General features: G+C 38.6%; 1 protein-coding gene across 3 annotated transcripts in view; it reads right to left on the bottom strand.

The window, feature by feature from the left end:
* Window positions 1–2,126: 2,126 nt before the first annotated feature.
* Tnfrsf19 (TNF receptor superfamily member 19) overlaps window positions 2,127–21,621 on the bottom strand; it is a 91,505-nt gene continuing 72,010 nt past the window's right edge. For 2 of the 3 annotated variants that reach the window (XM_076872305.2, XM_076872306.2), the window contains exons 6-10: window positions 14,950–15,114; window positions 13,997–14,122; window positions 9,368–9,470; window positions 8,410–8,815; window positions 2,127–4,384 (exon numbers count right to left, since the gene is read on the bottom strand). In XM_076872305.2, coding sequence (XP_076728420.1) covers window positions 4,376–4,384; window positions 8,410–8,815; window positions 9,368–9,470; window positions 13,997–14,122; window positions 14,950–15,114 — 809 coding nt within the window. In that variant the 3' untranslated portion in view covers window positions 2,127–4,375. The remainder of the gene's footprint in view (window positions 4,385–8,409; window positions 8,816–9,367; window positions 9,471–13,996; window positions 14,123–14,949; window positions 15,115–21,621) is intronic. The other variant, XM_076872307.2, reaches the window with a different exon arrangement.

The raw sequence follows: 21,621 nt of genomic DNA, 5'->3' as shown, positions 1-21,621 counted from the left end.
GAACTTTAGGGAATTCGGTTCAGATCTGATAGATGGAGGCAGCGACATGGTGCCTCAGGCCTTGATGTGTGGCCGCCTGTTCTCCCAACCTGCTATTTAAGAGATCGCCAGCAGAGCGTTCTGCAGATCTTCTGTTTACTGTCAATAGTCAACCCAAGTAAGGAAAATCCCTCTGCATAGTTCTGCTGGTTAAATTTCACCCTAAACAAAACCTGATAGGACACAGCTATTTTGCTCTTACCTAGGAATAGCTTATGCCATCAAACTCAAGATAAAGAAAGAGAAAGAACCCTTTGTCTTTATTGACTTAGAATTGAAACCTCAGAAGACCACCCATGGATCTAGAGAAAGTGTTTTTGCTGCAAAGTTTTTAAAATTCCAGATTTCTGGAAAGACTAATTTGAAAGCAGGTATAAATCACTCCGACTTAAATGCTACTGGTAGTTCACAAAATGACCCAAACTGGGTCTGCTCCATCTTTGGAGTAAAAGGCTTGTGATCCTCCTTTGGCTGAACTGTGAGAGAATGAAAATTACTGTGAACCATCTCCTTTATTCAACATAATTATATCTATATACTCACATAGCAAGTTTTATTGATATTTGTTAGATAGGATAGAAGGTTTTGGAAATTCTCAAGACACCACTTAGTTTGAAAATGATTGACTTGATAAATTTAAACTTTACTTTCATAACTTTACTGGTTATGATACTTGATTTAAATTTTTTATTTGTGCCATTTTGATTCTTTACTACCTTCTCAAGTTATAATGGAACAAACTCATAATAGCAAGTAGCCAACAGCAAAGACCTTAATAATGGGAAACAAATGTCCTTTCCACATGGAACCCAGTACCACTTAACACAAGAGACTTGCCAATTGGGACATCAGGGTATCACTTTAAAATAAGAACATAACACTTTTTTTCAGGAAGTGTAAACTCTTCTCTCAAAATTTAGTAACGGTCTTACGAGCTCTGCTGAGGGGAAGGAAGAGATCGAGAAAGAAGGAAAGTCGAGCCATGAAGGAAAAAGAGTCTCCTGCAGTGACCACTGTGGCTCTGTGGACATTCTTTCCTTCCTTCAGTTTACTCTTTGGCTGGTAGACACCCAACTGACCTACAAAATGAAGGACCACAAAACTTTTTAAAAAGTTTTTCTCCCGCTGTTTTGTGTCATAAAATGAAGAGAAAAAAATAAGATCATGGGCTGGGGATGTGGCTCAAGCGGTAGCGCGCTCGCCTGGCATGCGTGCGGCCCGGGTTCGATCCTCAGCACCACATACTAACAAAGATGTTATGTCCACCGAAAACTAAGAAAAATAAATATTAAAATTCTCTCTCTCCCTCTCTCTCTCTCTCTTTAAAAAAAAAAAAAAAGATCATGATAAAATAAAATCTTGGAAAAAAACTTCTCAAAGTAATTCTGGGAATCTTTCAGTAGCTTGACATACCTGAGAAATATAACAAGGTAACTTACTAAGGATTTTGTGACATCCACCCTCTTAAAGTTTGGGGGACCAAAGAGGGTTTTCTCTGAAGGAACAGGACTTTGCACAACCCTCAAGTGGACTTCTGGTAAGAAATTTTAAAATATACCTGTATCCAAAAAACCAATAATTTTCTTACTGGACACATACATAAGAACAACAAGTATTGATTTTATTCACAAATAAAAAAGTCTTACAAAACTATTTGTATAGGAAAATGATAATTTACAAATTTATAAATTCTAGTTTGCAAAACAGTAATGCAATCTAAATTTATTCAAACTATCTTAAAGCAATGATGGTTTTTTCTTTTTCTTAGGTTATAGCAACACCTGATCTAAAGTAGAATATTTAAAAAATATATTCCATATACACAAAACTAGAAAACCCATGACTTGACTTGGTTGTGCTTGAAACCCTTGTCTCATTCTTGTCATGAGCTTCCACAGCATGGAAAACAGCGATGATGCCTGCTGGATCATATTTCTCCACGTAGATTTCCTGACTCCAGCAGCTGAGCTTATTGAAAGTTGTAGGATATTCCAACACTGTCAGATACAAATAGAATTTTTTCCTCAATTGTTTACAAAGAGTGTAAAATATAACATAATATGTTTCTAGAGTAAGTGGTGTCAGATGTCCTCATCTTGATAAAAATAACCCAGGACTTTTCAAATGTAGAATCAAATGAAATCCATTTTCAGCCCTAAGCATCTCTCTCTACTGATCAAAAGTGATGTTTTGGGATTTGGGGCCAAAGTCTCTTTCTCATCCGTCTGGCTTTCTTCAGCAAGCATCTGTCTTTAAAGTTAATCAGGACTCTCCATATGGAAAATATATTCAGGTTACACAAAGGAACACAACCCTGCCTACTTTGATCATCCATGTCATAACAGAGATGATCGGATTGCAAACAATGGCATACTTGTGTGAAATACATGAAGCCACTCAAGGAAAACTGGACTTGCATTTTCGTAGATGTCTTGTGGCCAAATCCTAAATATTTTATTAGAATTTCCTAAGGGCAATTTTCATAAGAGTTGGTGATTACCAAAGTTTAAGAATGACTAGCTTACACTAAAACAGGAAACAAAAAAAGAAAGTCCATTGGTTATGACCAGGCACTACGTAAACATGAATAAATCTGAGTTATCATGAGACATTGTGATTTTCTATTTCGGAGAAAAGAACTGAAGTCATGAGCAGAAACAGACACAGACAGCTAATATACCCATGTCAGAACGTAAAACTATGAATACAGAAATGGCCACAAGGAAGAGGGCTTGTTAAATTTTACTAATGTCTTACAAAGAAAGAAAATGTTGGGGTAATAAAAATGACCTAGAAAAGACAGATTAATTTTAATGTTCAATTTAAATGTTAGGTAAACGACACTTAATATGAGCCCAAACAAATATTTTAACGCCCTCTAACACACTGATGTTCAAAAGTCTATTTATTGTTTAAGTGTAAATGTGACAGCTAATAGGAAGGAGCAGTTAAAAGACAAAGGCCAGATCTGATCATGAATCTTTCAAGAGGGGGAAAAAAAAATCCTGCTCAATTAAATCCCTTTCTACTTAAGATTAAGAGCAAATGAGCTATCCCCTGCTTCATGACTGAACTGGTTTCATTTCTTTCTTAGTCCTGGAGACAATGATCGTTTGTAAATACTAAGGTGATAGAAGATGGAGCACCTTGACAGAAGCACCAGACTTCTAAATTCCATATCATCTGGCTAAAACAGGAGATTATGTGCTGTGTAATTCATAAGTAATATTAGAGGGACAACCGCAGAGTTCTGGTCAAACCACACTGGGCCTCTTACAGACTTTTCTACTTTTTCTTCTACTATGTAGTGTAGCATATTCTCATGGAAGATTACTTCAGTAGCAGGGGGAACCTGATATGCTGAGATCCCCAAAACCTTTAGTATAAGATACAATACAAATAAGAGATCACCATGTTTATAAATATCTCCTTTTTATAAAAGAAATCCTGTACCGTCTCAGCTCAGGCATAGAGACAGATGTGACAAGTGCTTCCATATCAACTAATTGAACATGAACATTAATGAATTTAACTTGCGCATCCAAGTATCTAGGATATGCACGTCAAGTGGTTTTGATGCCAGGGTGATGGGCCACCCTCTGCTGCCCACAGTAACTCAGGTTCCATCTCCTACCAGCACCAGAAGGTGTCGATGTGATAGAGGCTGAGGTTAGAAGTGAGATTCTGGAAAAGGGGTGTTCTCCGATTCCTGGTCAGTTAACTGCCTTTAATAAAACCAAGATTCAGACAGGTGGGACAAAGTCGATTTAACCACCTAAGCCAGTCAGTTTGGGATGATGAAAAAGTTACCTTATTCAACAGAAACACTAAATTTCAAACCCATTCTACATAAAAACTAATATTAAGAATCTGACATGTACTTTTAGCAGTACTTTTAGACTAAATGAGACTATTCCTGGAAAGAAAATGTCAGTGACAATGGATACTCCGGGTCTCCAGCCTTGTTAGACCACATTCACCATGAAAATGAGCATGAACACCTGGCTGTATCTTGCTATGTGTCCATCATCTCATAGGCTACCCTCAACCCACCAGTCTTTGAAGTTGTTCTTGAAGACTCGAAACTTCTGGTTTCGGAAATATGCAAATAGTCTGCCTAGAGTATCTCCTTGCTTCTCACTGAGCTTTCGGCTTACAGCTGGTCTGGCTCAGAAGCAACTAGTTGAAAGGCTTAAAATGCCATCAGTTTGGTTCAGATTTATTTTTTCTCCAGAAGCTGTGCAGGGTCCAGACTGCTCAGTCCATGAGCCTAACAGAGCGGTGCCCTTTGGGTTCCAGACACACACTTCCACTGCAGGAAGAAGAACAACGGCCTTTAGGCTTCCTAAAACAGTGAGAGAAGAAGAGCTTTAAAAACAATCCCTTCAAGCTGCTAAACTATAATAAAAGATGACTATGCATGGTTTTTACTAGTATTACCATGAATTTAATAATGCATGGACAAGAAATTCATTCAATCGTATTGTAATATCCAGGAACCCATATACTCCTGATAATAAAATTGAGGTTTCCATAACAACTCACAGTCACTCAATCTTTGCCAAGATTACTTAAAAGATGTTAATGTGACCCACAGTGATCACAGTGAATAAACAAAGTTTTTGCTGATTTCCAACCTCATCCAATCATTGAAATTATGTTTCTTCAGTGCTGGCTCCTTAAGAGCATTTATAGGTAAAGATTTTAGGTTCTTCATGCCTTTGTTTCAAAGAACAAAAATGATCAATGAATAGTACCATTCTTTATCTGTCAACTTAGTCTTTGAGTTCAAGACTTCCACCCCACTTTAGGAGAATGCACAGAAATAGGGAATGAAATTTTTCTTATCACGATCTTCCTGGAATGTCACAATCATCATAGGACAAACATCCTCAGTGAAGGGGAGCCATTTAATTTGTCCTTATCAGGAAAGGCACTGACCTCACTTCTGGAAGGGAGGAGGCCTCAGCCATCTGAAGGAGACCAAAAGGGAGTGGAACCCTCATCTCGCTTATTGACCCTTCACTGACTTATTTACCAGTAATTAGCATCAGTGACCTACATAAGTTTGTAGAAAAGTTTTTTTAGATCTTAAGAGATACAACTAGAATAAAAGCTCCAGATGTTCTTTTGAATACTAAGAGGTCATTTAATCAAATGTGTTGGTTAACAGACCTCATCATAATAACCACATTAACTCTATTGCAAAAGGCAAATTATCCTCAGTTTGCCTATGTGGAAAAAGTAGATTTCAGTAGACTGAAGGACTAGAATCCTAGTGTTCTCAAATCTTTTCTAAACTTCTTTTTGTTCCTTTAGGCTCACATTTAAAATGAAGTTTAAAAATTAACATCAAGAAAAGCTTTGCCTGTAAGTTAACAGACTGGCTTCATTCTCCCAAATATCTCAGCAAATAATGTGCTATATGCCTCAGTTCTGTTCCCCTCTGGGGGAGAAATTTATAAGGAAACTTGATTAAAATTGAGTCATATAGACTAAAGAAGGCTCTCACACCTATTTGCTTTATCCTGAACCATAACTATCATAATCAAATTCTGAGTGGTCTTAAACCACCCACAAGAAAATTACCCTGTAAAAATACAGTTTTTGGAAACAAACCTATCTTGCACTAGAAATCACAGACTCACACACAGAAATACATTGCCTTCCAGAATTCTGAATGAGCCCATATTATAAATATGACCTAACTTAAAATGAACCAAGGAATGGGTAGAATTAACTAGAAACCCTGTGTGTTCCTAGTAATAAGCTGCTGAAATTAAATACTTTATGAAATGTGTCCTCTGTCTTGGAAAATTGAACCTATTAGGAGAAATGTGATTGCTTTTTAAAATTTTGTATTTTAGAAAACAAAACAACAACAAGAAAAACTAATTGAGTTAAACACCTTACTGACCCCTAAAGTAAAGAGGCCTAGCTTCTGAAGGTTTACAGCTGTTGCTGCCTCTATTTTCCTTGGAAGATTAGGGTTCGTTCAGTATACTTCATGGATTCAGTAAATGCAACTAAATGGAAAATGCTTTTTAGAATCTGGAAAAGATTATCTCTTAAAACGGGCTCAGGGCTGGAGGTATAGCTCAGTGGGTTTCATTCCCAGAATCCCCTTACACACATAAATAAAGTGGACTTGAACTATTATTTACTGTTTTTTATTGTAGGGGGGAAATCAAAAAGGTTTACATTTTAATAATTCTTTTCTAAATTCAGAATGTCAAACTTAGGTTTACCTATGTGATCTAATAATTGTAAGGTAACACATCTTGAAAAATTATTAACAGCTTTTAAAATAAATCATGTTATGCAATAGAATAGTAACATTTTCTCAGCAGGTTCATTTTAGATGTGATTACAGCTTTCTTTTCAATTCATAATAATTGGAGTTGAAAGTATCTTTACTGACAATTTCTTGGACTTTTCTGAAAGGGAATTAATGTCACCTGTGCCAATCTTATGTATTAAAATGTGTTTCTCAAATTCACATTCATAAAGCTGTGGTAGCAGTGCTTACAAGCCATAGCCCCAATCCTCCAACACCACAAACAGAAGAAGGTGGACAATGAGTTGGTTCAGATAAGACTTAGGGTTTGTTTTATTCCCCCCCTTAGCAATTTACATCATGAACCAGGGGACAAACTACAAGATTGACGATGATGCTAACTAATTCTCTTTACTGACAAGACTCTGCAAAACCCTGGTTAGTCAGTTGGGAGCTGATAATCCTCCTTACTCAGACTTTTTCCATGACAATGGACACACAGAGGGTGCAACAGGCCTGGGGGAAGGTAACTCACTGGGGTAGCTGGCAGGGCAGCCAGGGCCTTGTTGCTCAAGGGTGGGACTCGCCTCCACCTGTTTTGCTGCACCCTCCCTTCCCTTACACGAGGCCTGGGTGGTAGGACTTGTTACCTGCTGGAGGCTGCTGGGCCTTCTCAGCCCCTAAGTTTTGTGGGGCACAATCCATTCTAAATTCTTCACCCTTTTCTTATTTATCATCATGAAAGCTATATGAATTATGGGGTGACTCAAAAAAACAGGATCAGTAAGTAACCTTCCCTAGCTACAAGTAGAGTTCAGATGAATGTAGTTTACATTTTTAAATTGGCCAATCTGTTTTTTCTTTGTTTATTTACCTCTTCTCCATTTTCCACGTTTTGAGACTAAGAACAACAGTGTTTTCTCTTCAAAGCTAAAAAATGTTTGCTGCATAGAATTCTCTAGCAAATTTCCTTGTAGTTTAAAAAAAAAAGAAAAGTTGTTATCTATGTAGTGATCATAAAAAGGAACACATCTACATCACGTTGCCTTTGGGCTAAGTTTTTGATATAAGTGGACAAGGATATGAAGTCTCCCGGAAGTGGAGGCCACACTCCGCAGCATGTGCAGCATGTTTTTTATTGCTTGCTCAGGCCTGAAGCCCTGGACTTGGTGCAGCAAGGACCAAACAGTGAGAGCAACAAGGCTGCGGTGCAGGGCAAGGTATTTTAGGCCCTGAGAGCTGATGGCACAGCTGTGACTAGCTCTTTCTACTCAAGGCTGACCTCATTCCAAAACTTATGCTGATAATGCAGGCACTTCCATTTAAGGAAACATACAGAAGCATCAAGTCAAATTCAGCAAAGTCCCTATCACCTGGAGGAGAAAGCAGAGGTGGTGCCAGTTCTACCAGAATCCTTCCTGCTCCAGCACTGCAGGGTACCAATCCCCATCTATCTGCACTGGCCACCACCACCCCTCTTGCCCCTAAATCTGATTTTAAAATGTTCTACATGGAAGAATCTTATGATGCATTTGCCTCTAGATCACAACCACCAATCAATATTCAACCAAATCGATAAATTGGCCAAAGTTGAACAATCCAGTAAACGATAGGAAAGAAGGGAAGAGGGGAGGAGTAGTTTTAGAACTAAATTTTTATCACCCTGACAATGAGTGAAGTGCACTGAAGATTGGGCACAATATATTTAGAAAATGAAGGTCAGGAATTGTTTGCGAGCTGCTCTGGTAACTAACCTGTCTCTTCAGTCAGTAAAGGAGACTGTACTAAGTAATCAGATTTATAAAGAAGAATTAAAAAAAAAATGCAGCTGCCCTTTATGGTCTTATAGAATAGCTCTATTAGTTAAAAAAAAAAAAAAAGACTATTGAAATTTATTTTAAAACATATCTACAATGTACATGAAATTATGAAAAATGGAGAAACCTTATCAGGATTCCCCCTGGGAATGGAGGCAAGTGTCCTTCCATTGAGCTATAGGCTAGCCCACGTTCACTGCAGGGAGTTCGGTTCCCCTCCCTCTGGTCTGCCCCAAGTCAACACTGCACTCATGCTGACTTTGGACACTGCCTTACCTGGAGGGATGTGGGAGTGGTGGGGTGCACAGTATCTCCACCCTCCGGATCTAGCTGGCTTTCAGTACTTAGTGCTTCCTGAGTTAGTGTTGATTCTGCCACTGTCTCCTTATATCTAGAAAAATCAGCAGTTTCTGTGAAGTTTCCAGAATGAGCTTGAATTGAAACAGCTCCACCAACCAGATCTTGACAACTGTTTGAATCCAAAGATGTTGAGCTTTTGTTTTCTGGATTGAGAGAATCAATTTCTTCTCCATTGAGTTCAGGATAGGAATCACAAAAAGAGATGTTGTCGCCACCCATGGGATTCTGCATCAGAGGCCAGGCATCGGAAAACTCGCCACACATGGACCTTGAAAGGGACCCGAAGAAAGTTGGCATGGTCTCCCCCACTGGAACTGCGTTTCTGAACACATGTTCAAAGGATCTTTAAATTTCATGGTGAGAAAGAACACTACTACAAAGCAGCATTTCAGCTACGATTTTAAGTCTTCTAAATGAAATAGCAGTTTCTTAAGTCAGGATTCTACTGCTTCTTATTGTTATAAAGTTGCATCGATACAGGGACCCAAAGTACTCCATTTACTTTAAGCCTGATTTCCTATACATATTTTTAATTAATATTCTTAAGCTAATATATGAGATATGCCATTTCCTATAGGAAATGAATATGCTAAACGAATATATAGTAAGTACATGGAAGTTACAGATGACAGAGGTGTCATAATATAGGACAAAAATAAACTTTGTGGAGAGAAAAGTACAAAGAATATTACATTGTCTATTAGCACCTTGAGAGACCTCCTTAATTTTTGCCAAAGAACTATCTCCCTCCAATATCCAGAATGTCATTAATAATATTTAAAAAGCAATGTTTCTATAGTTCCACATGAAAATTAGTAAGTTAAAAGAATGTATTATGTACAAGGGAATGTGAAAACATTGAAATGACTGTTACCTCTCTGGAAGGGTGGCCCTGGAATGCACCCCACAACCAAGCGCTGGCCGGTCAGTGCCGCAGGCCTCATCACAGCACAAGGACGGGATCAAGTGGACAGGCCCTGGGGAAGCCAGCAGAGGCATGAGGCATAGTGCTTTTCTCTGGAACTTTCTCTTTAATACCAATTCAGCATGGTTCTAGGAAATTTAGCTATTCCCCTTCGTTAACTTGAAGTTAACTTTTTCCTTATCTTAAAAAAAAATGATGAACCACTTCTATGAGATACCTAGAATAGTCAAACCCACAGGGACATAGGTAGACATGGGGCTTCCAGGAGCTGTGGGGATGGAATTGTACAGTAGGTTTTTTGTTTTTTTTTTTAATTAAAAAATTTTTTTTTTTTTTAGTTGTTGATAGTCCTTTATTTATTTTATGTGGTGCTGAGAATTGAACCCAATGCCTCACACATGCCAGGCAAGTGCGCTACGGCTGAGCCCCAGCCCCAGCCCTGTACACTAGGTTTTTTTTTTTCGATGTGGAATAAGCTTGTAATGCTGCTCATTTCCTTAGAATATTTTGAATTGTTCTTTCTTTGACTTGAAAATTTTTTAAATATTTATTTATTTATTACTAGGCTTCATTTTTTTCCCTACATTATTTTACTGGTGCATTGTAGTTGTACAGAATGCTGGGTTTGGTTCCTACATTACACTAGTGTTTAATGGAGACAGCTTCAGCTTGGGAAGTTCTGAGAGTTCTGGAGGTGGTTGGTGCTGATGGTTGCACAGCAATGTGAATGTACTTATGCCACTGAACTGTTCACTTAGAAATGGTTAAGATGGTCAGTGTTGTGTTCTGTGTATTTACCACAATAAAAAAATGATAAAAGGCTATGGGAAAGCATGTGAAATGAGACTCTCACACACTGCTGATGACAGGAGAAACAGTATAACTCCTCTGCTGAATGTGTAGTAATACAGACAAGAACCTAAAAATGTTCCAAGTCCTTAACTCAATGAACACATATGCCTATTTTTAATTGCTGACAATGTAAGTTAAAGCATAAGCAGATGTGTGCCCTCAGCTTCACAAACCATATGTTCACTGAAGAAGGAAAAAATTAAAAAATATATAGATTTTTTTTTTAGATAAGCATAATCTTTCCCAATCCTATAAAATGGAAATATTAATTTGGCCAACATTTTAGTGAGTGGCCTTCTAGACTTCTTGCTCTCTATGCACATTTAAGTATAATTTTGATTTTTATGAAACTATTAAGTTACCAAAGCACACAAGTACAAAGACATGTGTACATAGTTAAAAAAACTTGAAGAAATTATATATATTTACACATATTTATATTTGTTTTTGTGTGTTCCAAATTTTTCCATGGGGAATATCTATTTTTATAAATGGGAAATATTATGAAATTGATATTTATTTCCCTCTCAAAAAATTACTTTCATATATTGAGATACAACTGCAAACCATTGTTGACGGGAAGGACATCCAGGTAGACTTTATCTAAATCTCTCTCAAAGCAAGACCTCTGTATGGTACATTGGAACATACCATGGTGACTGGGAACTGTGACTGCCGGGACCTGCTCTGGTTCTACCACTAAGTAACCCAACAAATGTGTCATGCTCACTATGGGACATAATTTCAAATTATTTAAAAGCAAAAGGCACTACCATTCCTGGTAGAAATGGCTGATTTCAGAGAAAGTACAAGACGAACCTGGAATTCTTTTTGTGCCAGAAAGTAATAATGTGCTAGAAATATAAAGGGGACATGTCACAATAGCATATGAGCCAGTCTGAGGGAACGTCTACTGACCACATCTAGAAGAATTTGAACATCAAAATTACAAATGATTCCAAAGAATTTGTAACCACTGATTAAGGTTCACAAGTCTGGAGTCTAGACTAACTGAAGTAAATAAATAAGTGGGGAAGAAGGGAAAGTTCCTTCTTTTCATAGGAAGCCAAGTTGTAAATGTAGAAAGAATGATGGAATTAGAAGCCATTAGTAATACAAGTGTAATTCCACATCATGTACAACCACAAAATGGGAAGTTACACTCCATATATGTATGACATGTCGAAGTACATTCTACTGACATGTAAAACTAAAAAGAACAAATACAAAATTTAAAAAAAGAAACTATTATTAATGACTGGCTTAGGTAAAAATCATCAGGGATGCTAATCTCCTGGGTCAAAGTCGGAGTAGGAACAGGATAATTTACAAGTCTCAAAGTATCTTTCCCTATACTAATTAAAGATAGCAATAACTTTACAGTGGAGAAACCTGGCAGATACCCTTTAACTAAGTGGCCAAAGTCAACCTGCCAAGACATGTGACAGAGGGACACTGGTGCCTCCTGATCCAGTGTACTGAGAAGGATGTGGTGTGTTCCCTCTGCAATATTTCTGAATCTAATCCTGAGAAGAGTAGACAAACCCAAACTGAAGGTCACCCTGCAAAACTACTGACTGGCCTGTACTTTTCAAAAACATCAATGCCATGAAACACAAAGAAAGACTCAGGAAAAACTTCAGCTTAAAAGAGACCAAAGAAATTTGACAACTGAATGCAGCAGTGGTATCTGGTTTTCTTTGCCATGAAGGACATTATTGGATAGATAAGAAAACCGAATATGCTCTGTAGATTGTGAAACAGCATCGCATTAGTGCTAATTTCCTGATTTTAATACTTGTGCTATTCCATAAGAGAATGGTCTTGTTCATAGGAAATAAACACTGAAATATTAAGGGGAAAATGCACACATCTACACAATTGATATTTAAATGGCAAATAAAAATATGTACATATATACATGTATATATGAGGGGATGAAGCAAATCAGATAAAATATTAATATTTTTGAAATATGGGTAAAAGATAAGTAGAAATTCTTTGTCCTATCCTTTCTTTCTTTTTTTTTTTTTTAAAGAGAGAGAGAGAGAGGGAATTTTAATATTTATTTTTTAGTTTTCGGGGGACACAACATCTTTGTTTTATGTGGTGCTGAGGATCGAACCCGGGACGCACACATGCCAGGCGATCGCGCTACCGCTTGAGCCACATCCCCAGCCCTGTCCTATCCTTTCAATGTTTATATGTCAGAACTTAAGTCAGAATAAAATGTTAAAAGAAAAAAGGGTGCTGTCATGAGGAGGAAATGCTTATAATGACAAGCTACACTGAACTTGGACATTGGTATAAGGAATCTTCTGTGTTCTGTTTAGAGTTTGTATAAACCAGGCCACCTGTAGGTTTAATCTTTTGTATTACAGATTAATCTTTTGAATTAAAATTAGAGTTCATCTCTTAAGAAATTATTCCTACTTACTCTGATTCTAGTAGCAGTGTCCATGAAATATTGAAGAGGACACAATGATTGGGTGTGCTTGGGGATCACAAAGTTACTGTCAATAGCTAAGAGCCCGTTATCTATAGGCAAAGGCAAAACTGGATCCACACCCATCACAGAAAGTCTTATATTTTGCTTTTTAACCCATTTCTAAAATAAAAGATAGTAATGATCAGTAGAAAAAAAAAATCAGTTATGAGATTGAAACACTTCAGTCTGCAACTTTTTGAAAAGCAAGATTGGATAGTATCAGGAGGACAAGTCAACCTCACGGGGATATATTTAACTTAAAGCAAATAAAATGTGCTTAGGAGAGACTCGACATGGTGTAATTTAGCCTGGCATTTGTGGGTGCTAACAGAAATGCAGTTAGGGAGAGAAGGGAAGCTAGGATAAACTCAGGGAGGGCTGTTGGTCACATGCAATTTTAATTTGTAGAGTAGTGAGATCATTTAGTGGGGACTGGAATGGGACATGTAAGGTGCAAAAACCTCGTGCTGATGAAGACATGTAAACAGCAAAGGAAGTCAGTTTCACCTTTGCTCCCATTTGCCCAAGTGAGAAACCAATTTCCATTTAAATCACTTTCCTAAACTGTCATGTCTGTCAATAATCTGAGAAGCATTTATGGTTTGAGGAAAACTCTGACATGGACCTCTTTGCTCCTTTTAAGACATCACAAAAGACATTAAAATGGAAACATTAGGGTTGGGCATGGAGTTCAGTGGTTTGACTTGAAGGTTTCGTTTGAATTCACAAGATAAAGGATTAAAAACTTCTACTCTACATCAGGTCAACATGATTTCAAGTCAACCTGACTCAAAAAAGGAAAGGCAAACTTGCCTAGAAAGTTGCTGAAAAATGTTAGGTTTGAATGAGACGCTGTCTTTCTTGGCTTGCTTATGTACTCAGGGAGATTAAACCCATAGGCATTCTATCACTGAGAACACCCCCAGCCTTTTTTAATTTCATAGGCTCTTGTTAAATTGCTGACTCTGGCCTCAAAATTACAATCTTCCTGCCTCAGCCTCTGGAGTCTCTGAGATTACAGGTATCTGCCACTGTCCCCGGCTTTATTTTCTTTTTAATTGTGAAGAGATCTGACACTCCAACCAACAAAAGACAGTGGAGAATGATTTAACAAGATTAACTATAACTAGAAAACTGAGCCCAGCCACCTCACGGTGAGACCCATATGGACAATTCTTTGCAGTTTCAAACTCTGCCTTCCATTGGCTGTCTGACAGGCCCTTTGTGGTTGAACTTACCGTAGGTCTGGGCAGAATCCTGGTGGCACTGGCAACATGCTCTGTGAGCATATTCGCTGAGCTGAGGTCTGTCAAAGCACGACAGTTCAGAGCCATTGTACTGAATATCCTGTGATCTCAGAGACCCTAAAAACAGGAATGACAATTCTATCAGTGAATAGTATTTCCTCTATAAGGGAGTTCCATTAACACCATAATGCAGACTGGAACCATTCTAGCTTTTGTATTTTTAGAGAAAAAGTCTGCTATCACTGCAATTTTTGATTACAGATCCTGCTCGACTTTGCATGGGACCTGTAGTGATAGAAACATTTTGCTGATGAATTCAAGTGACAGAGAAAGTTGGTATCACCTTTGCCCACATTTGCCCAAGTAAGAAACCAATTTTCACCTGAAAACCCCATTGCAAGTTGAAGATGTTTAAATGCATTTAATACAACTAACTTACTAAACATTACAGCATGCCTAGCCTACTTGAAATGTGCTCAGAACACTTCCAGCAGCCTACAGTTTGACAGAATCATCTAGCACAAAGCGTATGGATAGTAAAGTGTTGAATATCCCATATAATTTAGAATGCTGTGCTGAACGTAGCTCTTGTGTGGGCATGCTTTCATGACACTGTACAGTCAAAAATCTGTTAAGTTGAATCAGGTAAGTCGAGGACTATTTCTTCTTATACACAAATATGAACTAATTGATTAAGAAAGCTCAGAATTTAGGGTATTTATGTTGCCAAATCTCAGGACAATTTTAATATTTGCCTTGTGGCACAGGGACATCCCAGCCTTGTCAGTGTTGTTATAAAGTCGTGTCATCCCTGGTGAGGTCCATTTTCATGTGCTCACTATCCTTCAGCAACTACTGATGCTTGCCTTTGCCACTGCTCTTGTCACACACTTGGATGACAATGATAATTAATAATAAGGAAATATAAAGAGTTAGAAACTTACAACTGGGTTTCTTCTCCATGAACTGTCTCTTACAGTAGATGACACACAGAATGAGGAGGGCCAGCAGCACAGTGGCCAGAGCACTACAGATGACCGCAGCCAGGGCTGTGTCCCGAGGGCTGGAAGCCGTGGACGCGATCTTCACAAGGTTGACCTTGCTGGTACCTAAAAATCACAGGAATGGGTTAGCGTGTTCTCAGCAAAGTACTGACACCATAGTTGGTGGGCACCTTTAGCAATGGCCTTCATACGGCAAAAGTAAGAGCTAAGAAAATCAGTGTGAGAGATTTTAAGATGAATCAAGTGCTCTCCTCTTGGAAAATTTTTTTAAAATTCTACATCTCCACCTTTTACCCCTAAATTTGTTGGATGTGCCTCCTCTTTGTTCCTTCACCACTGCAGACCCACAGTCCTAATACACCGTCTTTGGTCCACTAGAACAGAAAGCTGGCATCTGTAATCTGTCATCTTGACCTCTGGATCTCCACTACTTGGCACACAGCAGTGGTGGGGTAAAGGGAAATTTCCTCTCCTTGCTCTGAAGGTTCACTGATGTGAATGTTAATAGGCAGGTGAAACGGAGAAAAAGCAACACACGTTTCCATTTCCAGGCACATGGGCTCTCTAGGAGGGTAAATGCCAATAACACAAGGGGTTCAGAAGCCCTTCTTCACAGGGCAGAGGAGATAGAAATGTACACCATTTTTGAGGGGTAGTAAATGACTGTTGGGAAGAAGGAATGGGCCCTGAGACCAGACAGGGATTTGTGAACGATGCTTTGCAAACTGAATGAGATCAAAGAGCAGACAATAGCTTGCAAGAAGTCTGCCCAGGTGTGATGACCTTCCTCGCCTCCTTTCCTGCAACATGAATTTAACTTTCTCTGTTTGATGAAATTTCAGGGAGTGGACCTAACTCAATTGTGTTCACCTTAGGCAGCTCAGGTCTCTAGGTAGAAAAGGGAGTATCCGAGAAAAGCATTTTTCCAGCATCTGCTGATTCCCAAGTGTCTTTAATTCAAAATAATCCACATGCTAGTGTCTTATATTTGGAGGGAATATTCTCTGGACTCCTTCATTAGGTAATTAATTGGAATTAGGCCATTTATATTTTCAGGAATACTGGCCTAAAATATACTTTTTTGAGCAACTATAAGGTAAAACAAAGAGTTGGATCATCCACAAACTAATTGTAGGCCTCCCATTTCTGATAGAGTAAACATTTTGAGTTCTTTTAGATTTAAATTATCAATTATTATAATTAATATACTTATATAATATAATATAACTACTTTTATTAAATTAAAACCTCTATGTTTAGCAGAAAGGACTCATGCTATTGTATACAGAGGCAGGTATAGTAATGCACTATGAAAGCCAAGACAAGATGTTGTGTACTGCTTCATGGTCAAGGGTAGATTTGGGGACCGATGGTCTAAGTCAGTGTTTACTTGTATCACCTTGAGCCACTGACTTGGTCTCTCTGAGTCCAAGTTGACATCTGTTCAAATGGAATAAGTCATCCAGCTATTGACTTTTTAAAGGATTAAATGAAGTATTATGGAAAGTACTTTGGAGGGGCCTAAGTGCACCTAGTGCTACAGAATCATAAGCTATTGTGGTGATGATGATCATAGCTAGCATTTCTATTATCCTTAAGTTACCCAGCTGAGCACACACACACATAAATCAGAAATCTATATACAATGGGATCACATAAGATGATATTTAACTCAGCCCAAATGAATCAGAGAAAAATGAATTTGAGAGAGGAATAGCATCTACATGGAGGGGAAATTACAATTTTTCTACCCTTGAATAAATAGATCTCAAGTGAGCTCACTGGGGTGGGCCTCATTCTGCTTCTGCTTTGGGTCCTCAGTGCTCCATGTTGTTCCCCGGTGCTGTCCAAAGAAGCACAATGCATGCCTCACATGTAACTTTAATTGTCTAGAGGCCACATTTTTAAAAAGTCAAAAAACAAAACAAAACAAAACTTTAATCTACTTTACTTAACCAGAAGCTCTTAAAATATTTTAACATGTATTCAATATAAAAATTTTGCATTTTTTATTTTGTACAAAAATCTCAAAATTCACTGTGATTTTACAGAGACAGCTCATCTCAGTTCAGACTGTCCACATTTCAAGTGCTCAGTAGCTACATGTAGCCAATAGCTGATGACCATCCTAAAGGACATAAAAACTCCAGAGAATGAAGGTTTTTATCTATATTTGTATTTTACGGCACCTAAATGCAGGACAACTTGTCTTCTGGTGTCTTGGTGTCTTTCTTTTCAGCTCTGGCTACACATTCCCCAACCCCAATAAGATTGTTCTCCATAGTATGGCACTTGAGCCTGGAGCCAGAGAGAAACATTTGGGTTAATATTACTAAATCATGAAAACAGGATACCAGGAACAATTATATTGGAGCATGAGTCCTAGTATTTCTTGTCTCAATGATTTGGACCACAAAGATCAAAGTTTCTTCACCATCCATCTGTACCTTGGGCTTGGATGAATAGGGGCCCAAATTGTGTGTTTTAAAGGCCATTTATTTGTAAATATGTTTAATATTCACAAAATATTTAAATCACATAACTATATGGAAATGCTATAATAATCAAATAGAACATATTAAATGTTGACTATACAGTGATTTAAACAAATTACATTCATAGCCTGATAGAGATTAAATCTAAATCTGAAACAGCCTCAATCAGTGGACAGAATCACAAAAGGATGTATGAACACAGGCCCAGCTGTACAAACACAGGCAGATAAATAACTGAGTAGGAGCTTATGTTCCCGGCAAGTTAAAATAGCAGTCCACACGGAAGGGGAAGTGTCTTAGAAGCATAAGCATTATCTATTTGTGCCAAAGGGTAAAGCTGTGGGAAACTGTCATCCCACTTATATTTGTTCACTTCAGAGTGAAAACAGTTTCCTTAGCTAAACTCTGGATCACATAATCCAGCCCTGCTTAATACCCGGCTTTAGCAAAAGATGTCATCCAAAATAAGGCATAATACATTGATGTAAGCTGAAGATCTCAAAGTTTCCATGTTGTAACTTTTAAGTTAAGGTCATCAATTTATATAGAACTGGATATTCAGGAAAACTGTCATAAGAATAGGAATTTCAGGTTAAAGTAGAATTGCTGTAGAGTTCTCTAAATTGTCAATGTTTAAAATCCTTTCAAATTGTATTGGTCAACTTATTTGCCTTAAAATAAAAGGAACTGTCTCTAACTTATAAATGGATTTATAAGTTATACATGGAGTGAGGATTTATTTTTAACTTGGTATTTTGTAACCTTGGAATTATTTTCTCTAAACATAACAGTCTCGATAATATACACATTTCTAAGACAGAAAACTAACACTGTAATTTCTTTTTTTCTTGAATTGTTCTTTTTAGTTATATATGACAATAGAACGTATTATGATACACATACACATGGAGTGTAACTTCCCGTTATTGTGGTTGTACATGATGTGGAGTTATACTGATCATGTATTCATAATGAACATAAGAAAGTTATATAATTTCATTCTCCTGTCTTTCCCATTCCATCCCTTCTTATTTGACCCTACAGCCCCAACCAATCCTGTGAACCTCCCCTCCTCTCCCTCCCTTGCCTACTAATATGGTAATTTCAATGACATCAAGTTGCCATAATAATATCAGTTTTGAAGACAAGTACACCCATTGTGTCCATTCTCTATTCACTTTCCTATGCAATAACACGTAATGACAAACAAGAAAAATCCACAAGTTTTATCTCCCAATTTTTGACATTTATATAAGAAAAGCCATCCTGTTAATTCTTAAACCCTTAGTTCTCAAAGTAAATAGGTAAGAAGTAAGTAGAACTGCCTTCTTGCTTACATGTGCAAGTTTGTGACAACACTTAAGCAAACCATGATATTTACAGAAAATGGGATCATCATTTCTGGTTCATCATCTTTAGTTCTGTCACATCCAGCAAGGTCGATATAAATAAGGTAGCTGTGGAGATCGGAATGAATATCATCTGAGCTCCAAAAACTCATTCACATTGTGCTTTGTTTTAAAAGGCCTACTTTTGTATAATTTTTTTTTTATTTGAACAGTAAAAACAAATTGTTGAGGGGAAAAAGGGAGTTTTGTACTAGCTATAAAATGACTTCTATTAAGTTGTGGTTAATTGAGATGCTACTGAGAATTTCCCAGAAAACAACTTATCTACTCCAAACTAAAAAGTATTGTTTTGTTGATCTGTGGATACTTCAATGATGCTAACATTAAAGATTAATTCCACCCACATGCCTGGACCAAATACTTTGTCCATAGTTCACTAAGCATATTAAATGTCTGCAAGGAATTTTTCCTATACCTTATTAGGATTCTGACAATACTTCTGAAGAACTGGGAATAGGAACAGCCACATTGTTTTGGAAACAACTTTATCTAGAAAACAAAGGCATGCTTACCCTAACCAATTAAATTATTAAATTACTTTGCGTTTTTTTATAGCCACGTGCCTTGCTCACACCCCTAGAGGGATTTCATGGTTGTACTTAGGTAGAGTGGGGAAAGTTCACTGAGACCCCTTTGCCCTCCAGGTGGGGAAGACCTTGTGCTCCCTGCTCAGGGTTCAGAGCAAAGGGACCTTGGGCTGGAATCCGGGTCTTCTGATCCCATCCGGGAGATTGTACTGCTCCATGGATGTAGTGCCTAGTCCCTTCTTCCATGGCAAGAAGGAGAGGATGTTTTATGGGGGTGATGGAGTCTGGAAAGGCCACACGCAGAGAGAGAAATGGAACAAGGACATGCAAAGACAGACCCTGGAAGCACCGGACATTAAAGCATCTGGACCTGCCTGCGCTTTCCAGAGCCACAGCTTTGCTTTCTATTGATTGTCCTCCTTGTGTACCTTGGACTTCCTAGTACCTGATGTTTAGAAATCTGCTAAACAAAAGATCCTTTTTTTTTTTTTTTTCAGAGAACATTCCTGACAAAGGGCCCTGTTCAGGCAGGGCTGGCTGGAGAAGAACTGAGGTTCAAAATCCGGCTCTTGCCACTTCCCACCAGGACTGTGGACAAGAGTTTTCACTGGAGTCTTAGTTTCCTCCCAGGGAAGATGAGACAGTTCCACGATCCTTTGTGAGGCTGAGGCACTGAGCACTCCTCTTAGGACGGAGGAGCTGGTGCAGAATCAGTTGCAATGCGCTCCTGGAAACGCTGGCTGTCAGGGAAGTGCAGCCTCCACCCTGTGGCCTGGTGGCTTCTCTCTGTAGAAAGGAGTGTGGCCCTTACATCAAAGATTGAGATCAAGTAGGAGACTTTCACTGCTCTGCAATTTACACAGTAATATTCCACTGTGTATATATACCACAGTTTCTTTATCCATTCATCTATTGAAGGGCATCTAGGTTGGGTCTACAGTTTAGCTATTGTGAATTATGCTGCTATAACCATTGATGTGGCTGTGTCACTGTAGTATGCTGTTCTTAAGTCCTTTGGGTATAGACCGAGAAGTGGGATAGCTGGGTCAAATGGTGGCTACATTCCAAGTTTGAAATAGCTTTTGTTGGAAGAAGTGACTGAAAACTGCAGAAAGGAGTATGGCCCTTATATCAGAGATTGAGATCAAGTAGGAGACTTTCACTGCTCTGCAATTTACACTCCCTGTCTCAGCTGCTGTCCTGAGCTCCAGATTCATGCCTCCAATAAACTACTGACCATCTCCACTCAGATGAGGGAGCACTCTAAACTCAACAGCCAAAGAATGAGTTCGTCATTACAACCATGACCACCTCCCCTGATAAAACTCCCTGTTCCTCTCCCAAATCGTTCTCACCTGTCATTGCCGCTTTCTGTAATGCTCTCCCTCAGTGTGTGGGTCCTTCCTCAAATTCACCTACTCGGTGAGGTTTCCCCACCAAACTAAAATTGCAATCTCACCCCACTGCTTCCTACCAGCTTGCCTGCTTTCTTTCCTTCTATAGCACTTACTGCCACCTGACATTTTATATATTTGACCTGTTTGGTTCATTGTCATTTCCCCCGAGGTGGGAGTTATGGAACCCATCTGGCTTGTGCAAACACCCAGCTGTCTGTGGCTAGGCTGGCCCAGCATGCGGCCAAGCTTTCCAGCCTCTTTCACAGCCACGGGAGATAATGACCAAGGTAGAGTCACTGGGAAGGTGGGGTGGGCAGAAGAGGTGTGTGCGGCCTGTGGATCATTTCAACTTAGGGACAAATTGCTTGCCCTGGTATTTCTCTTCACAGAGAGCTGGAAGCTGAGTACAGCAACAACCTAGCTGTGATTGGAGGGATGAGGCAGGTAGATAGATATATAGAGGTTACACAGCAGCAGGGTGGGCAGCTGGCCTCTGAATTCATCCAGCACAGCTGTCTGCCTGGTGGGACTGGCTGGACTGTTACATAAGAGAGAGAGAAACTTCCATCACACTTAGGCCAAAATCCTTTTAGGCCTCTTCATTACCACAGCTTAGCCTTTAGCCTAACCAAGTATTTACTCCATACAGTTTCCCAAGGTCAGGGGTTTTTGTCAGTTTTGTTCACTACTGCATTTACAATATTTCTAAGGGATCTTGGCACATAGCTGGTTCCGGATAAATATTTGTTAAATAACAGAATGAATGAATGTTTATAAAAGAAAT

Source organism: Callospermophilus lateralis, chromosome 12 (assembly GCF_048772815.1).
Source record: "Callospermophilus lateralis isolate mCalLat2 chromosome 12, mCalLat2.hap1, whole genome shotgun sequence".
NCBI classification, from domain to species: domain Eukaryota; kingdom Metazoa; phylum Chordata; class Mammalia; order Rodentia; family Sciuridae; genus Callospermophilus; species Callospermophilus lateralis.
The sequence above is the reverse complement of the archived record's forward strand: the minus strand, read 5'-3'. Positions and strand labels throughout refer to the sequence as shown.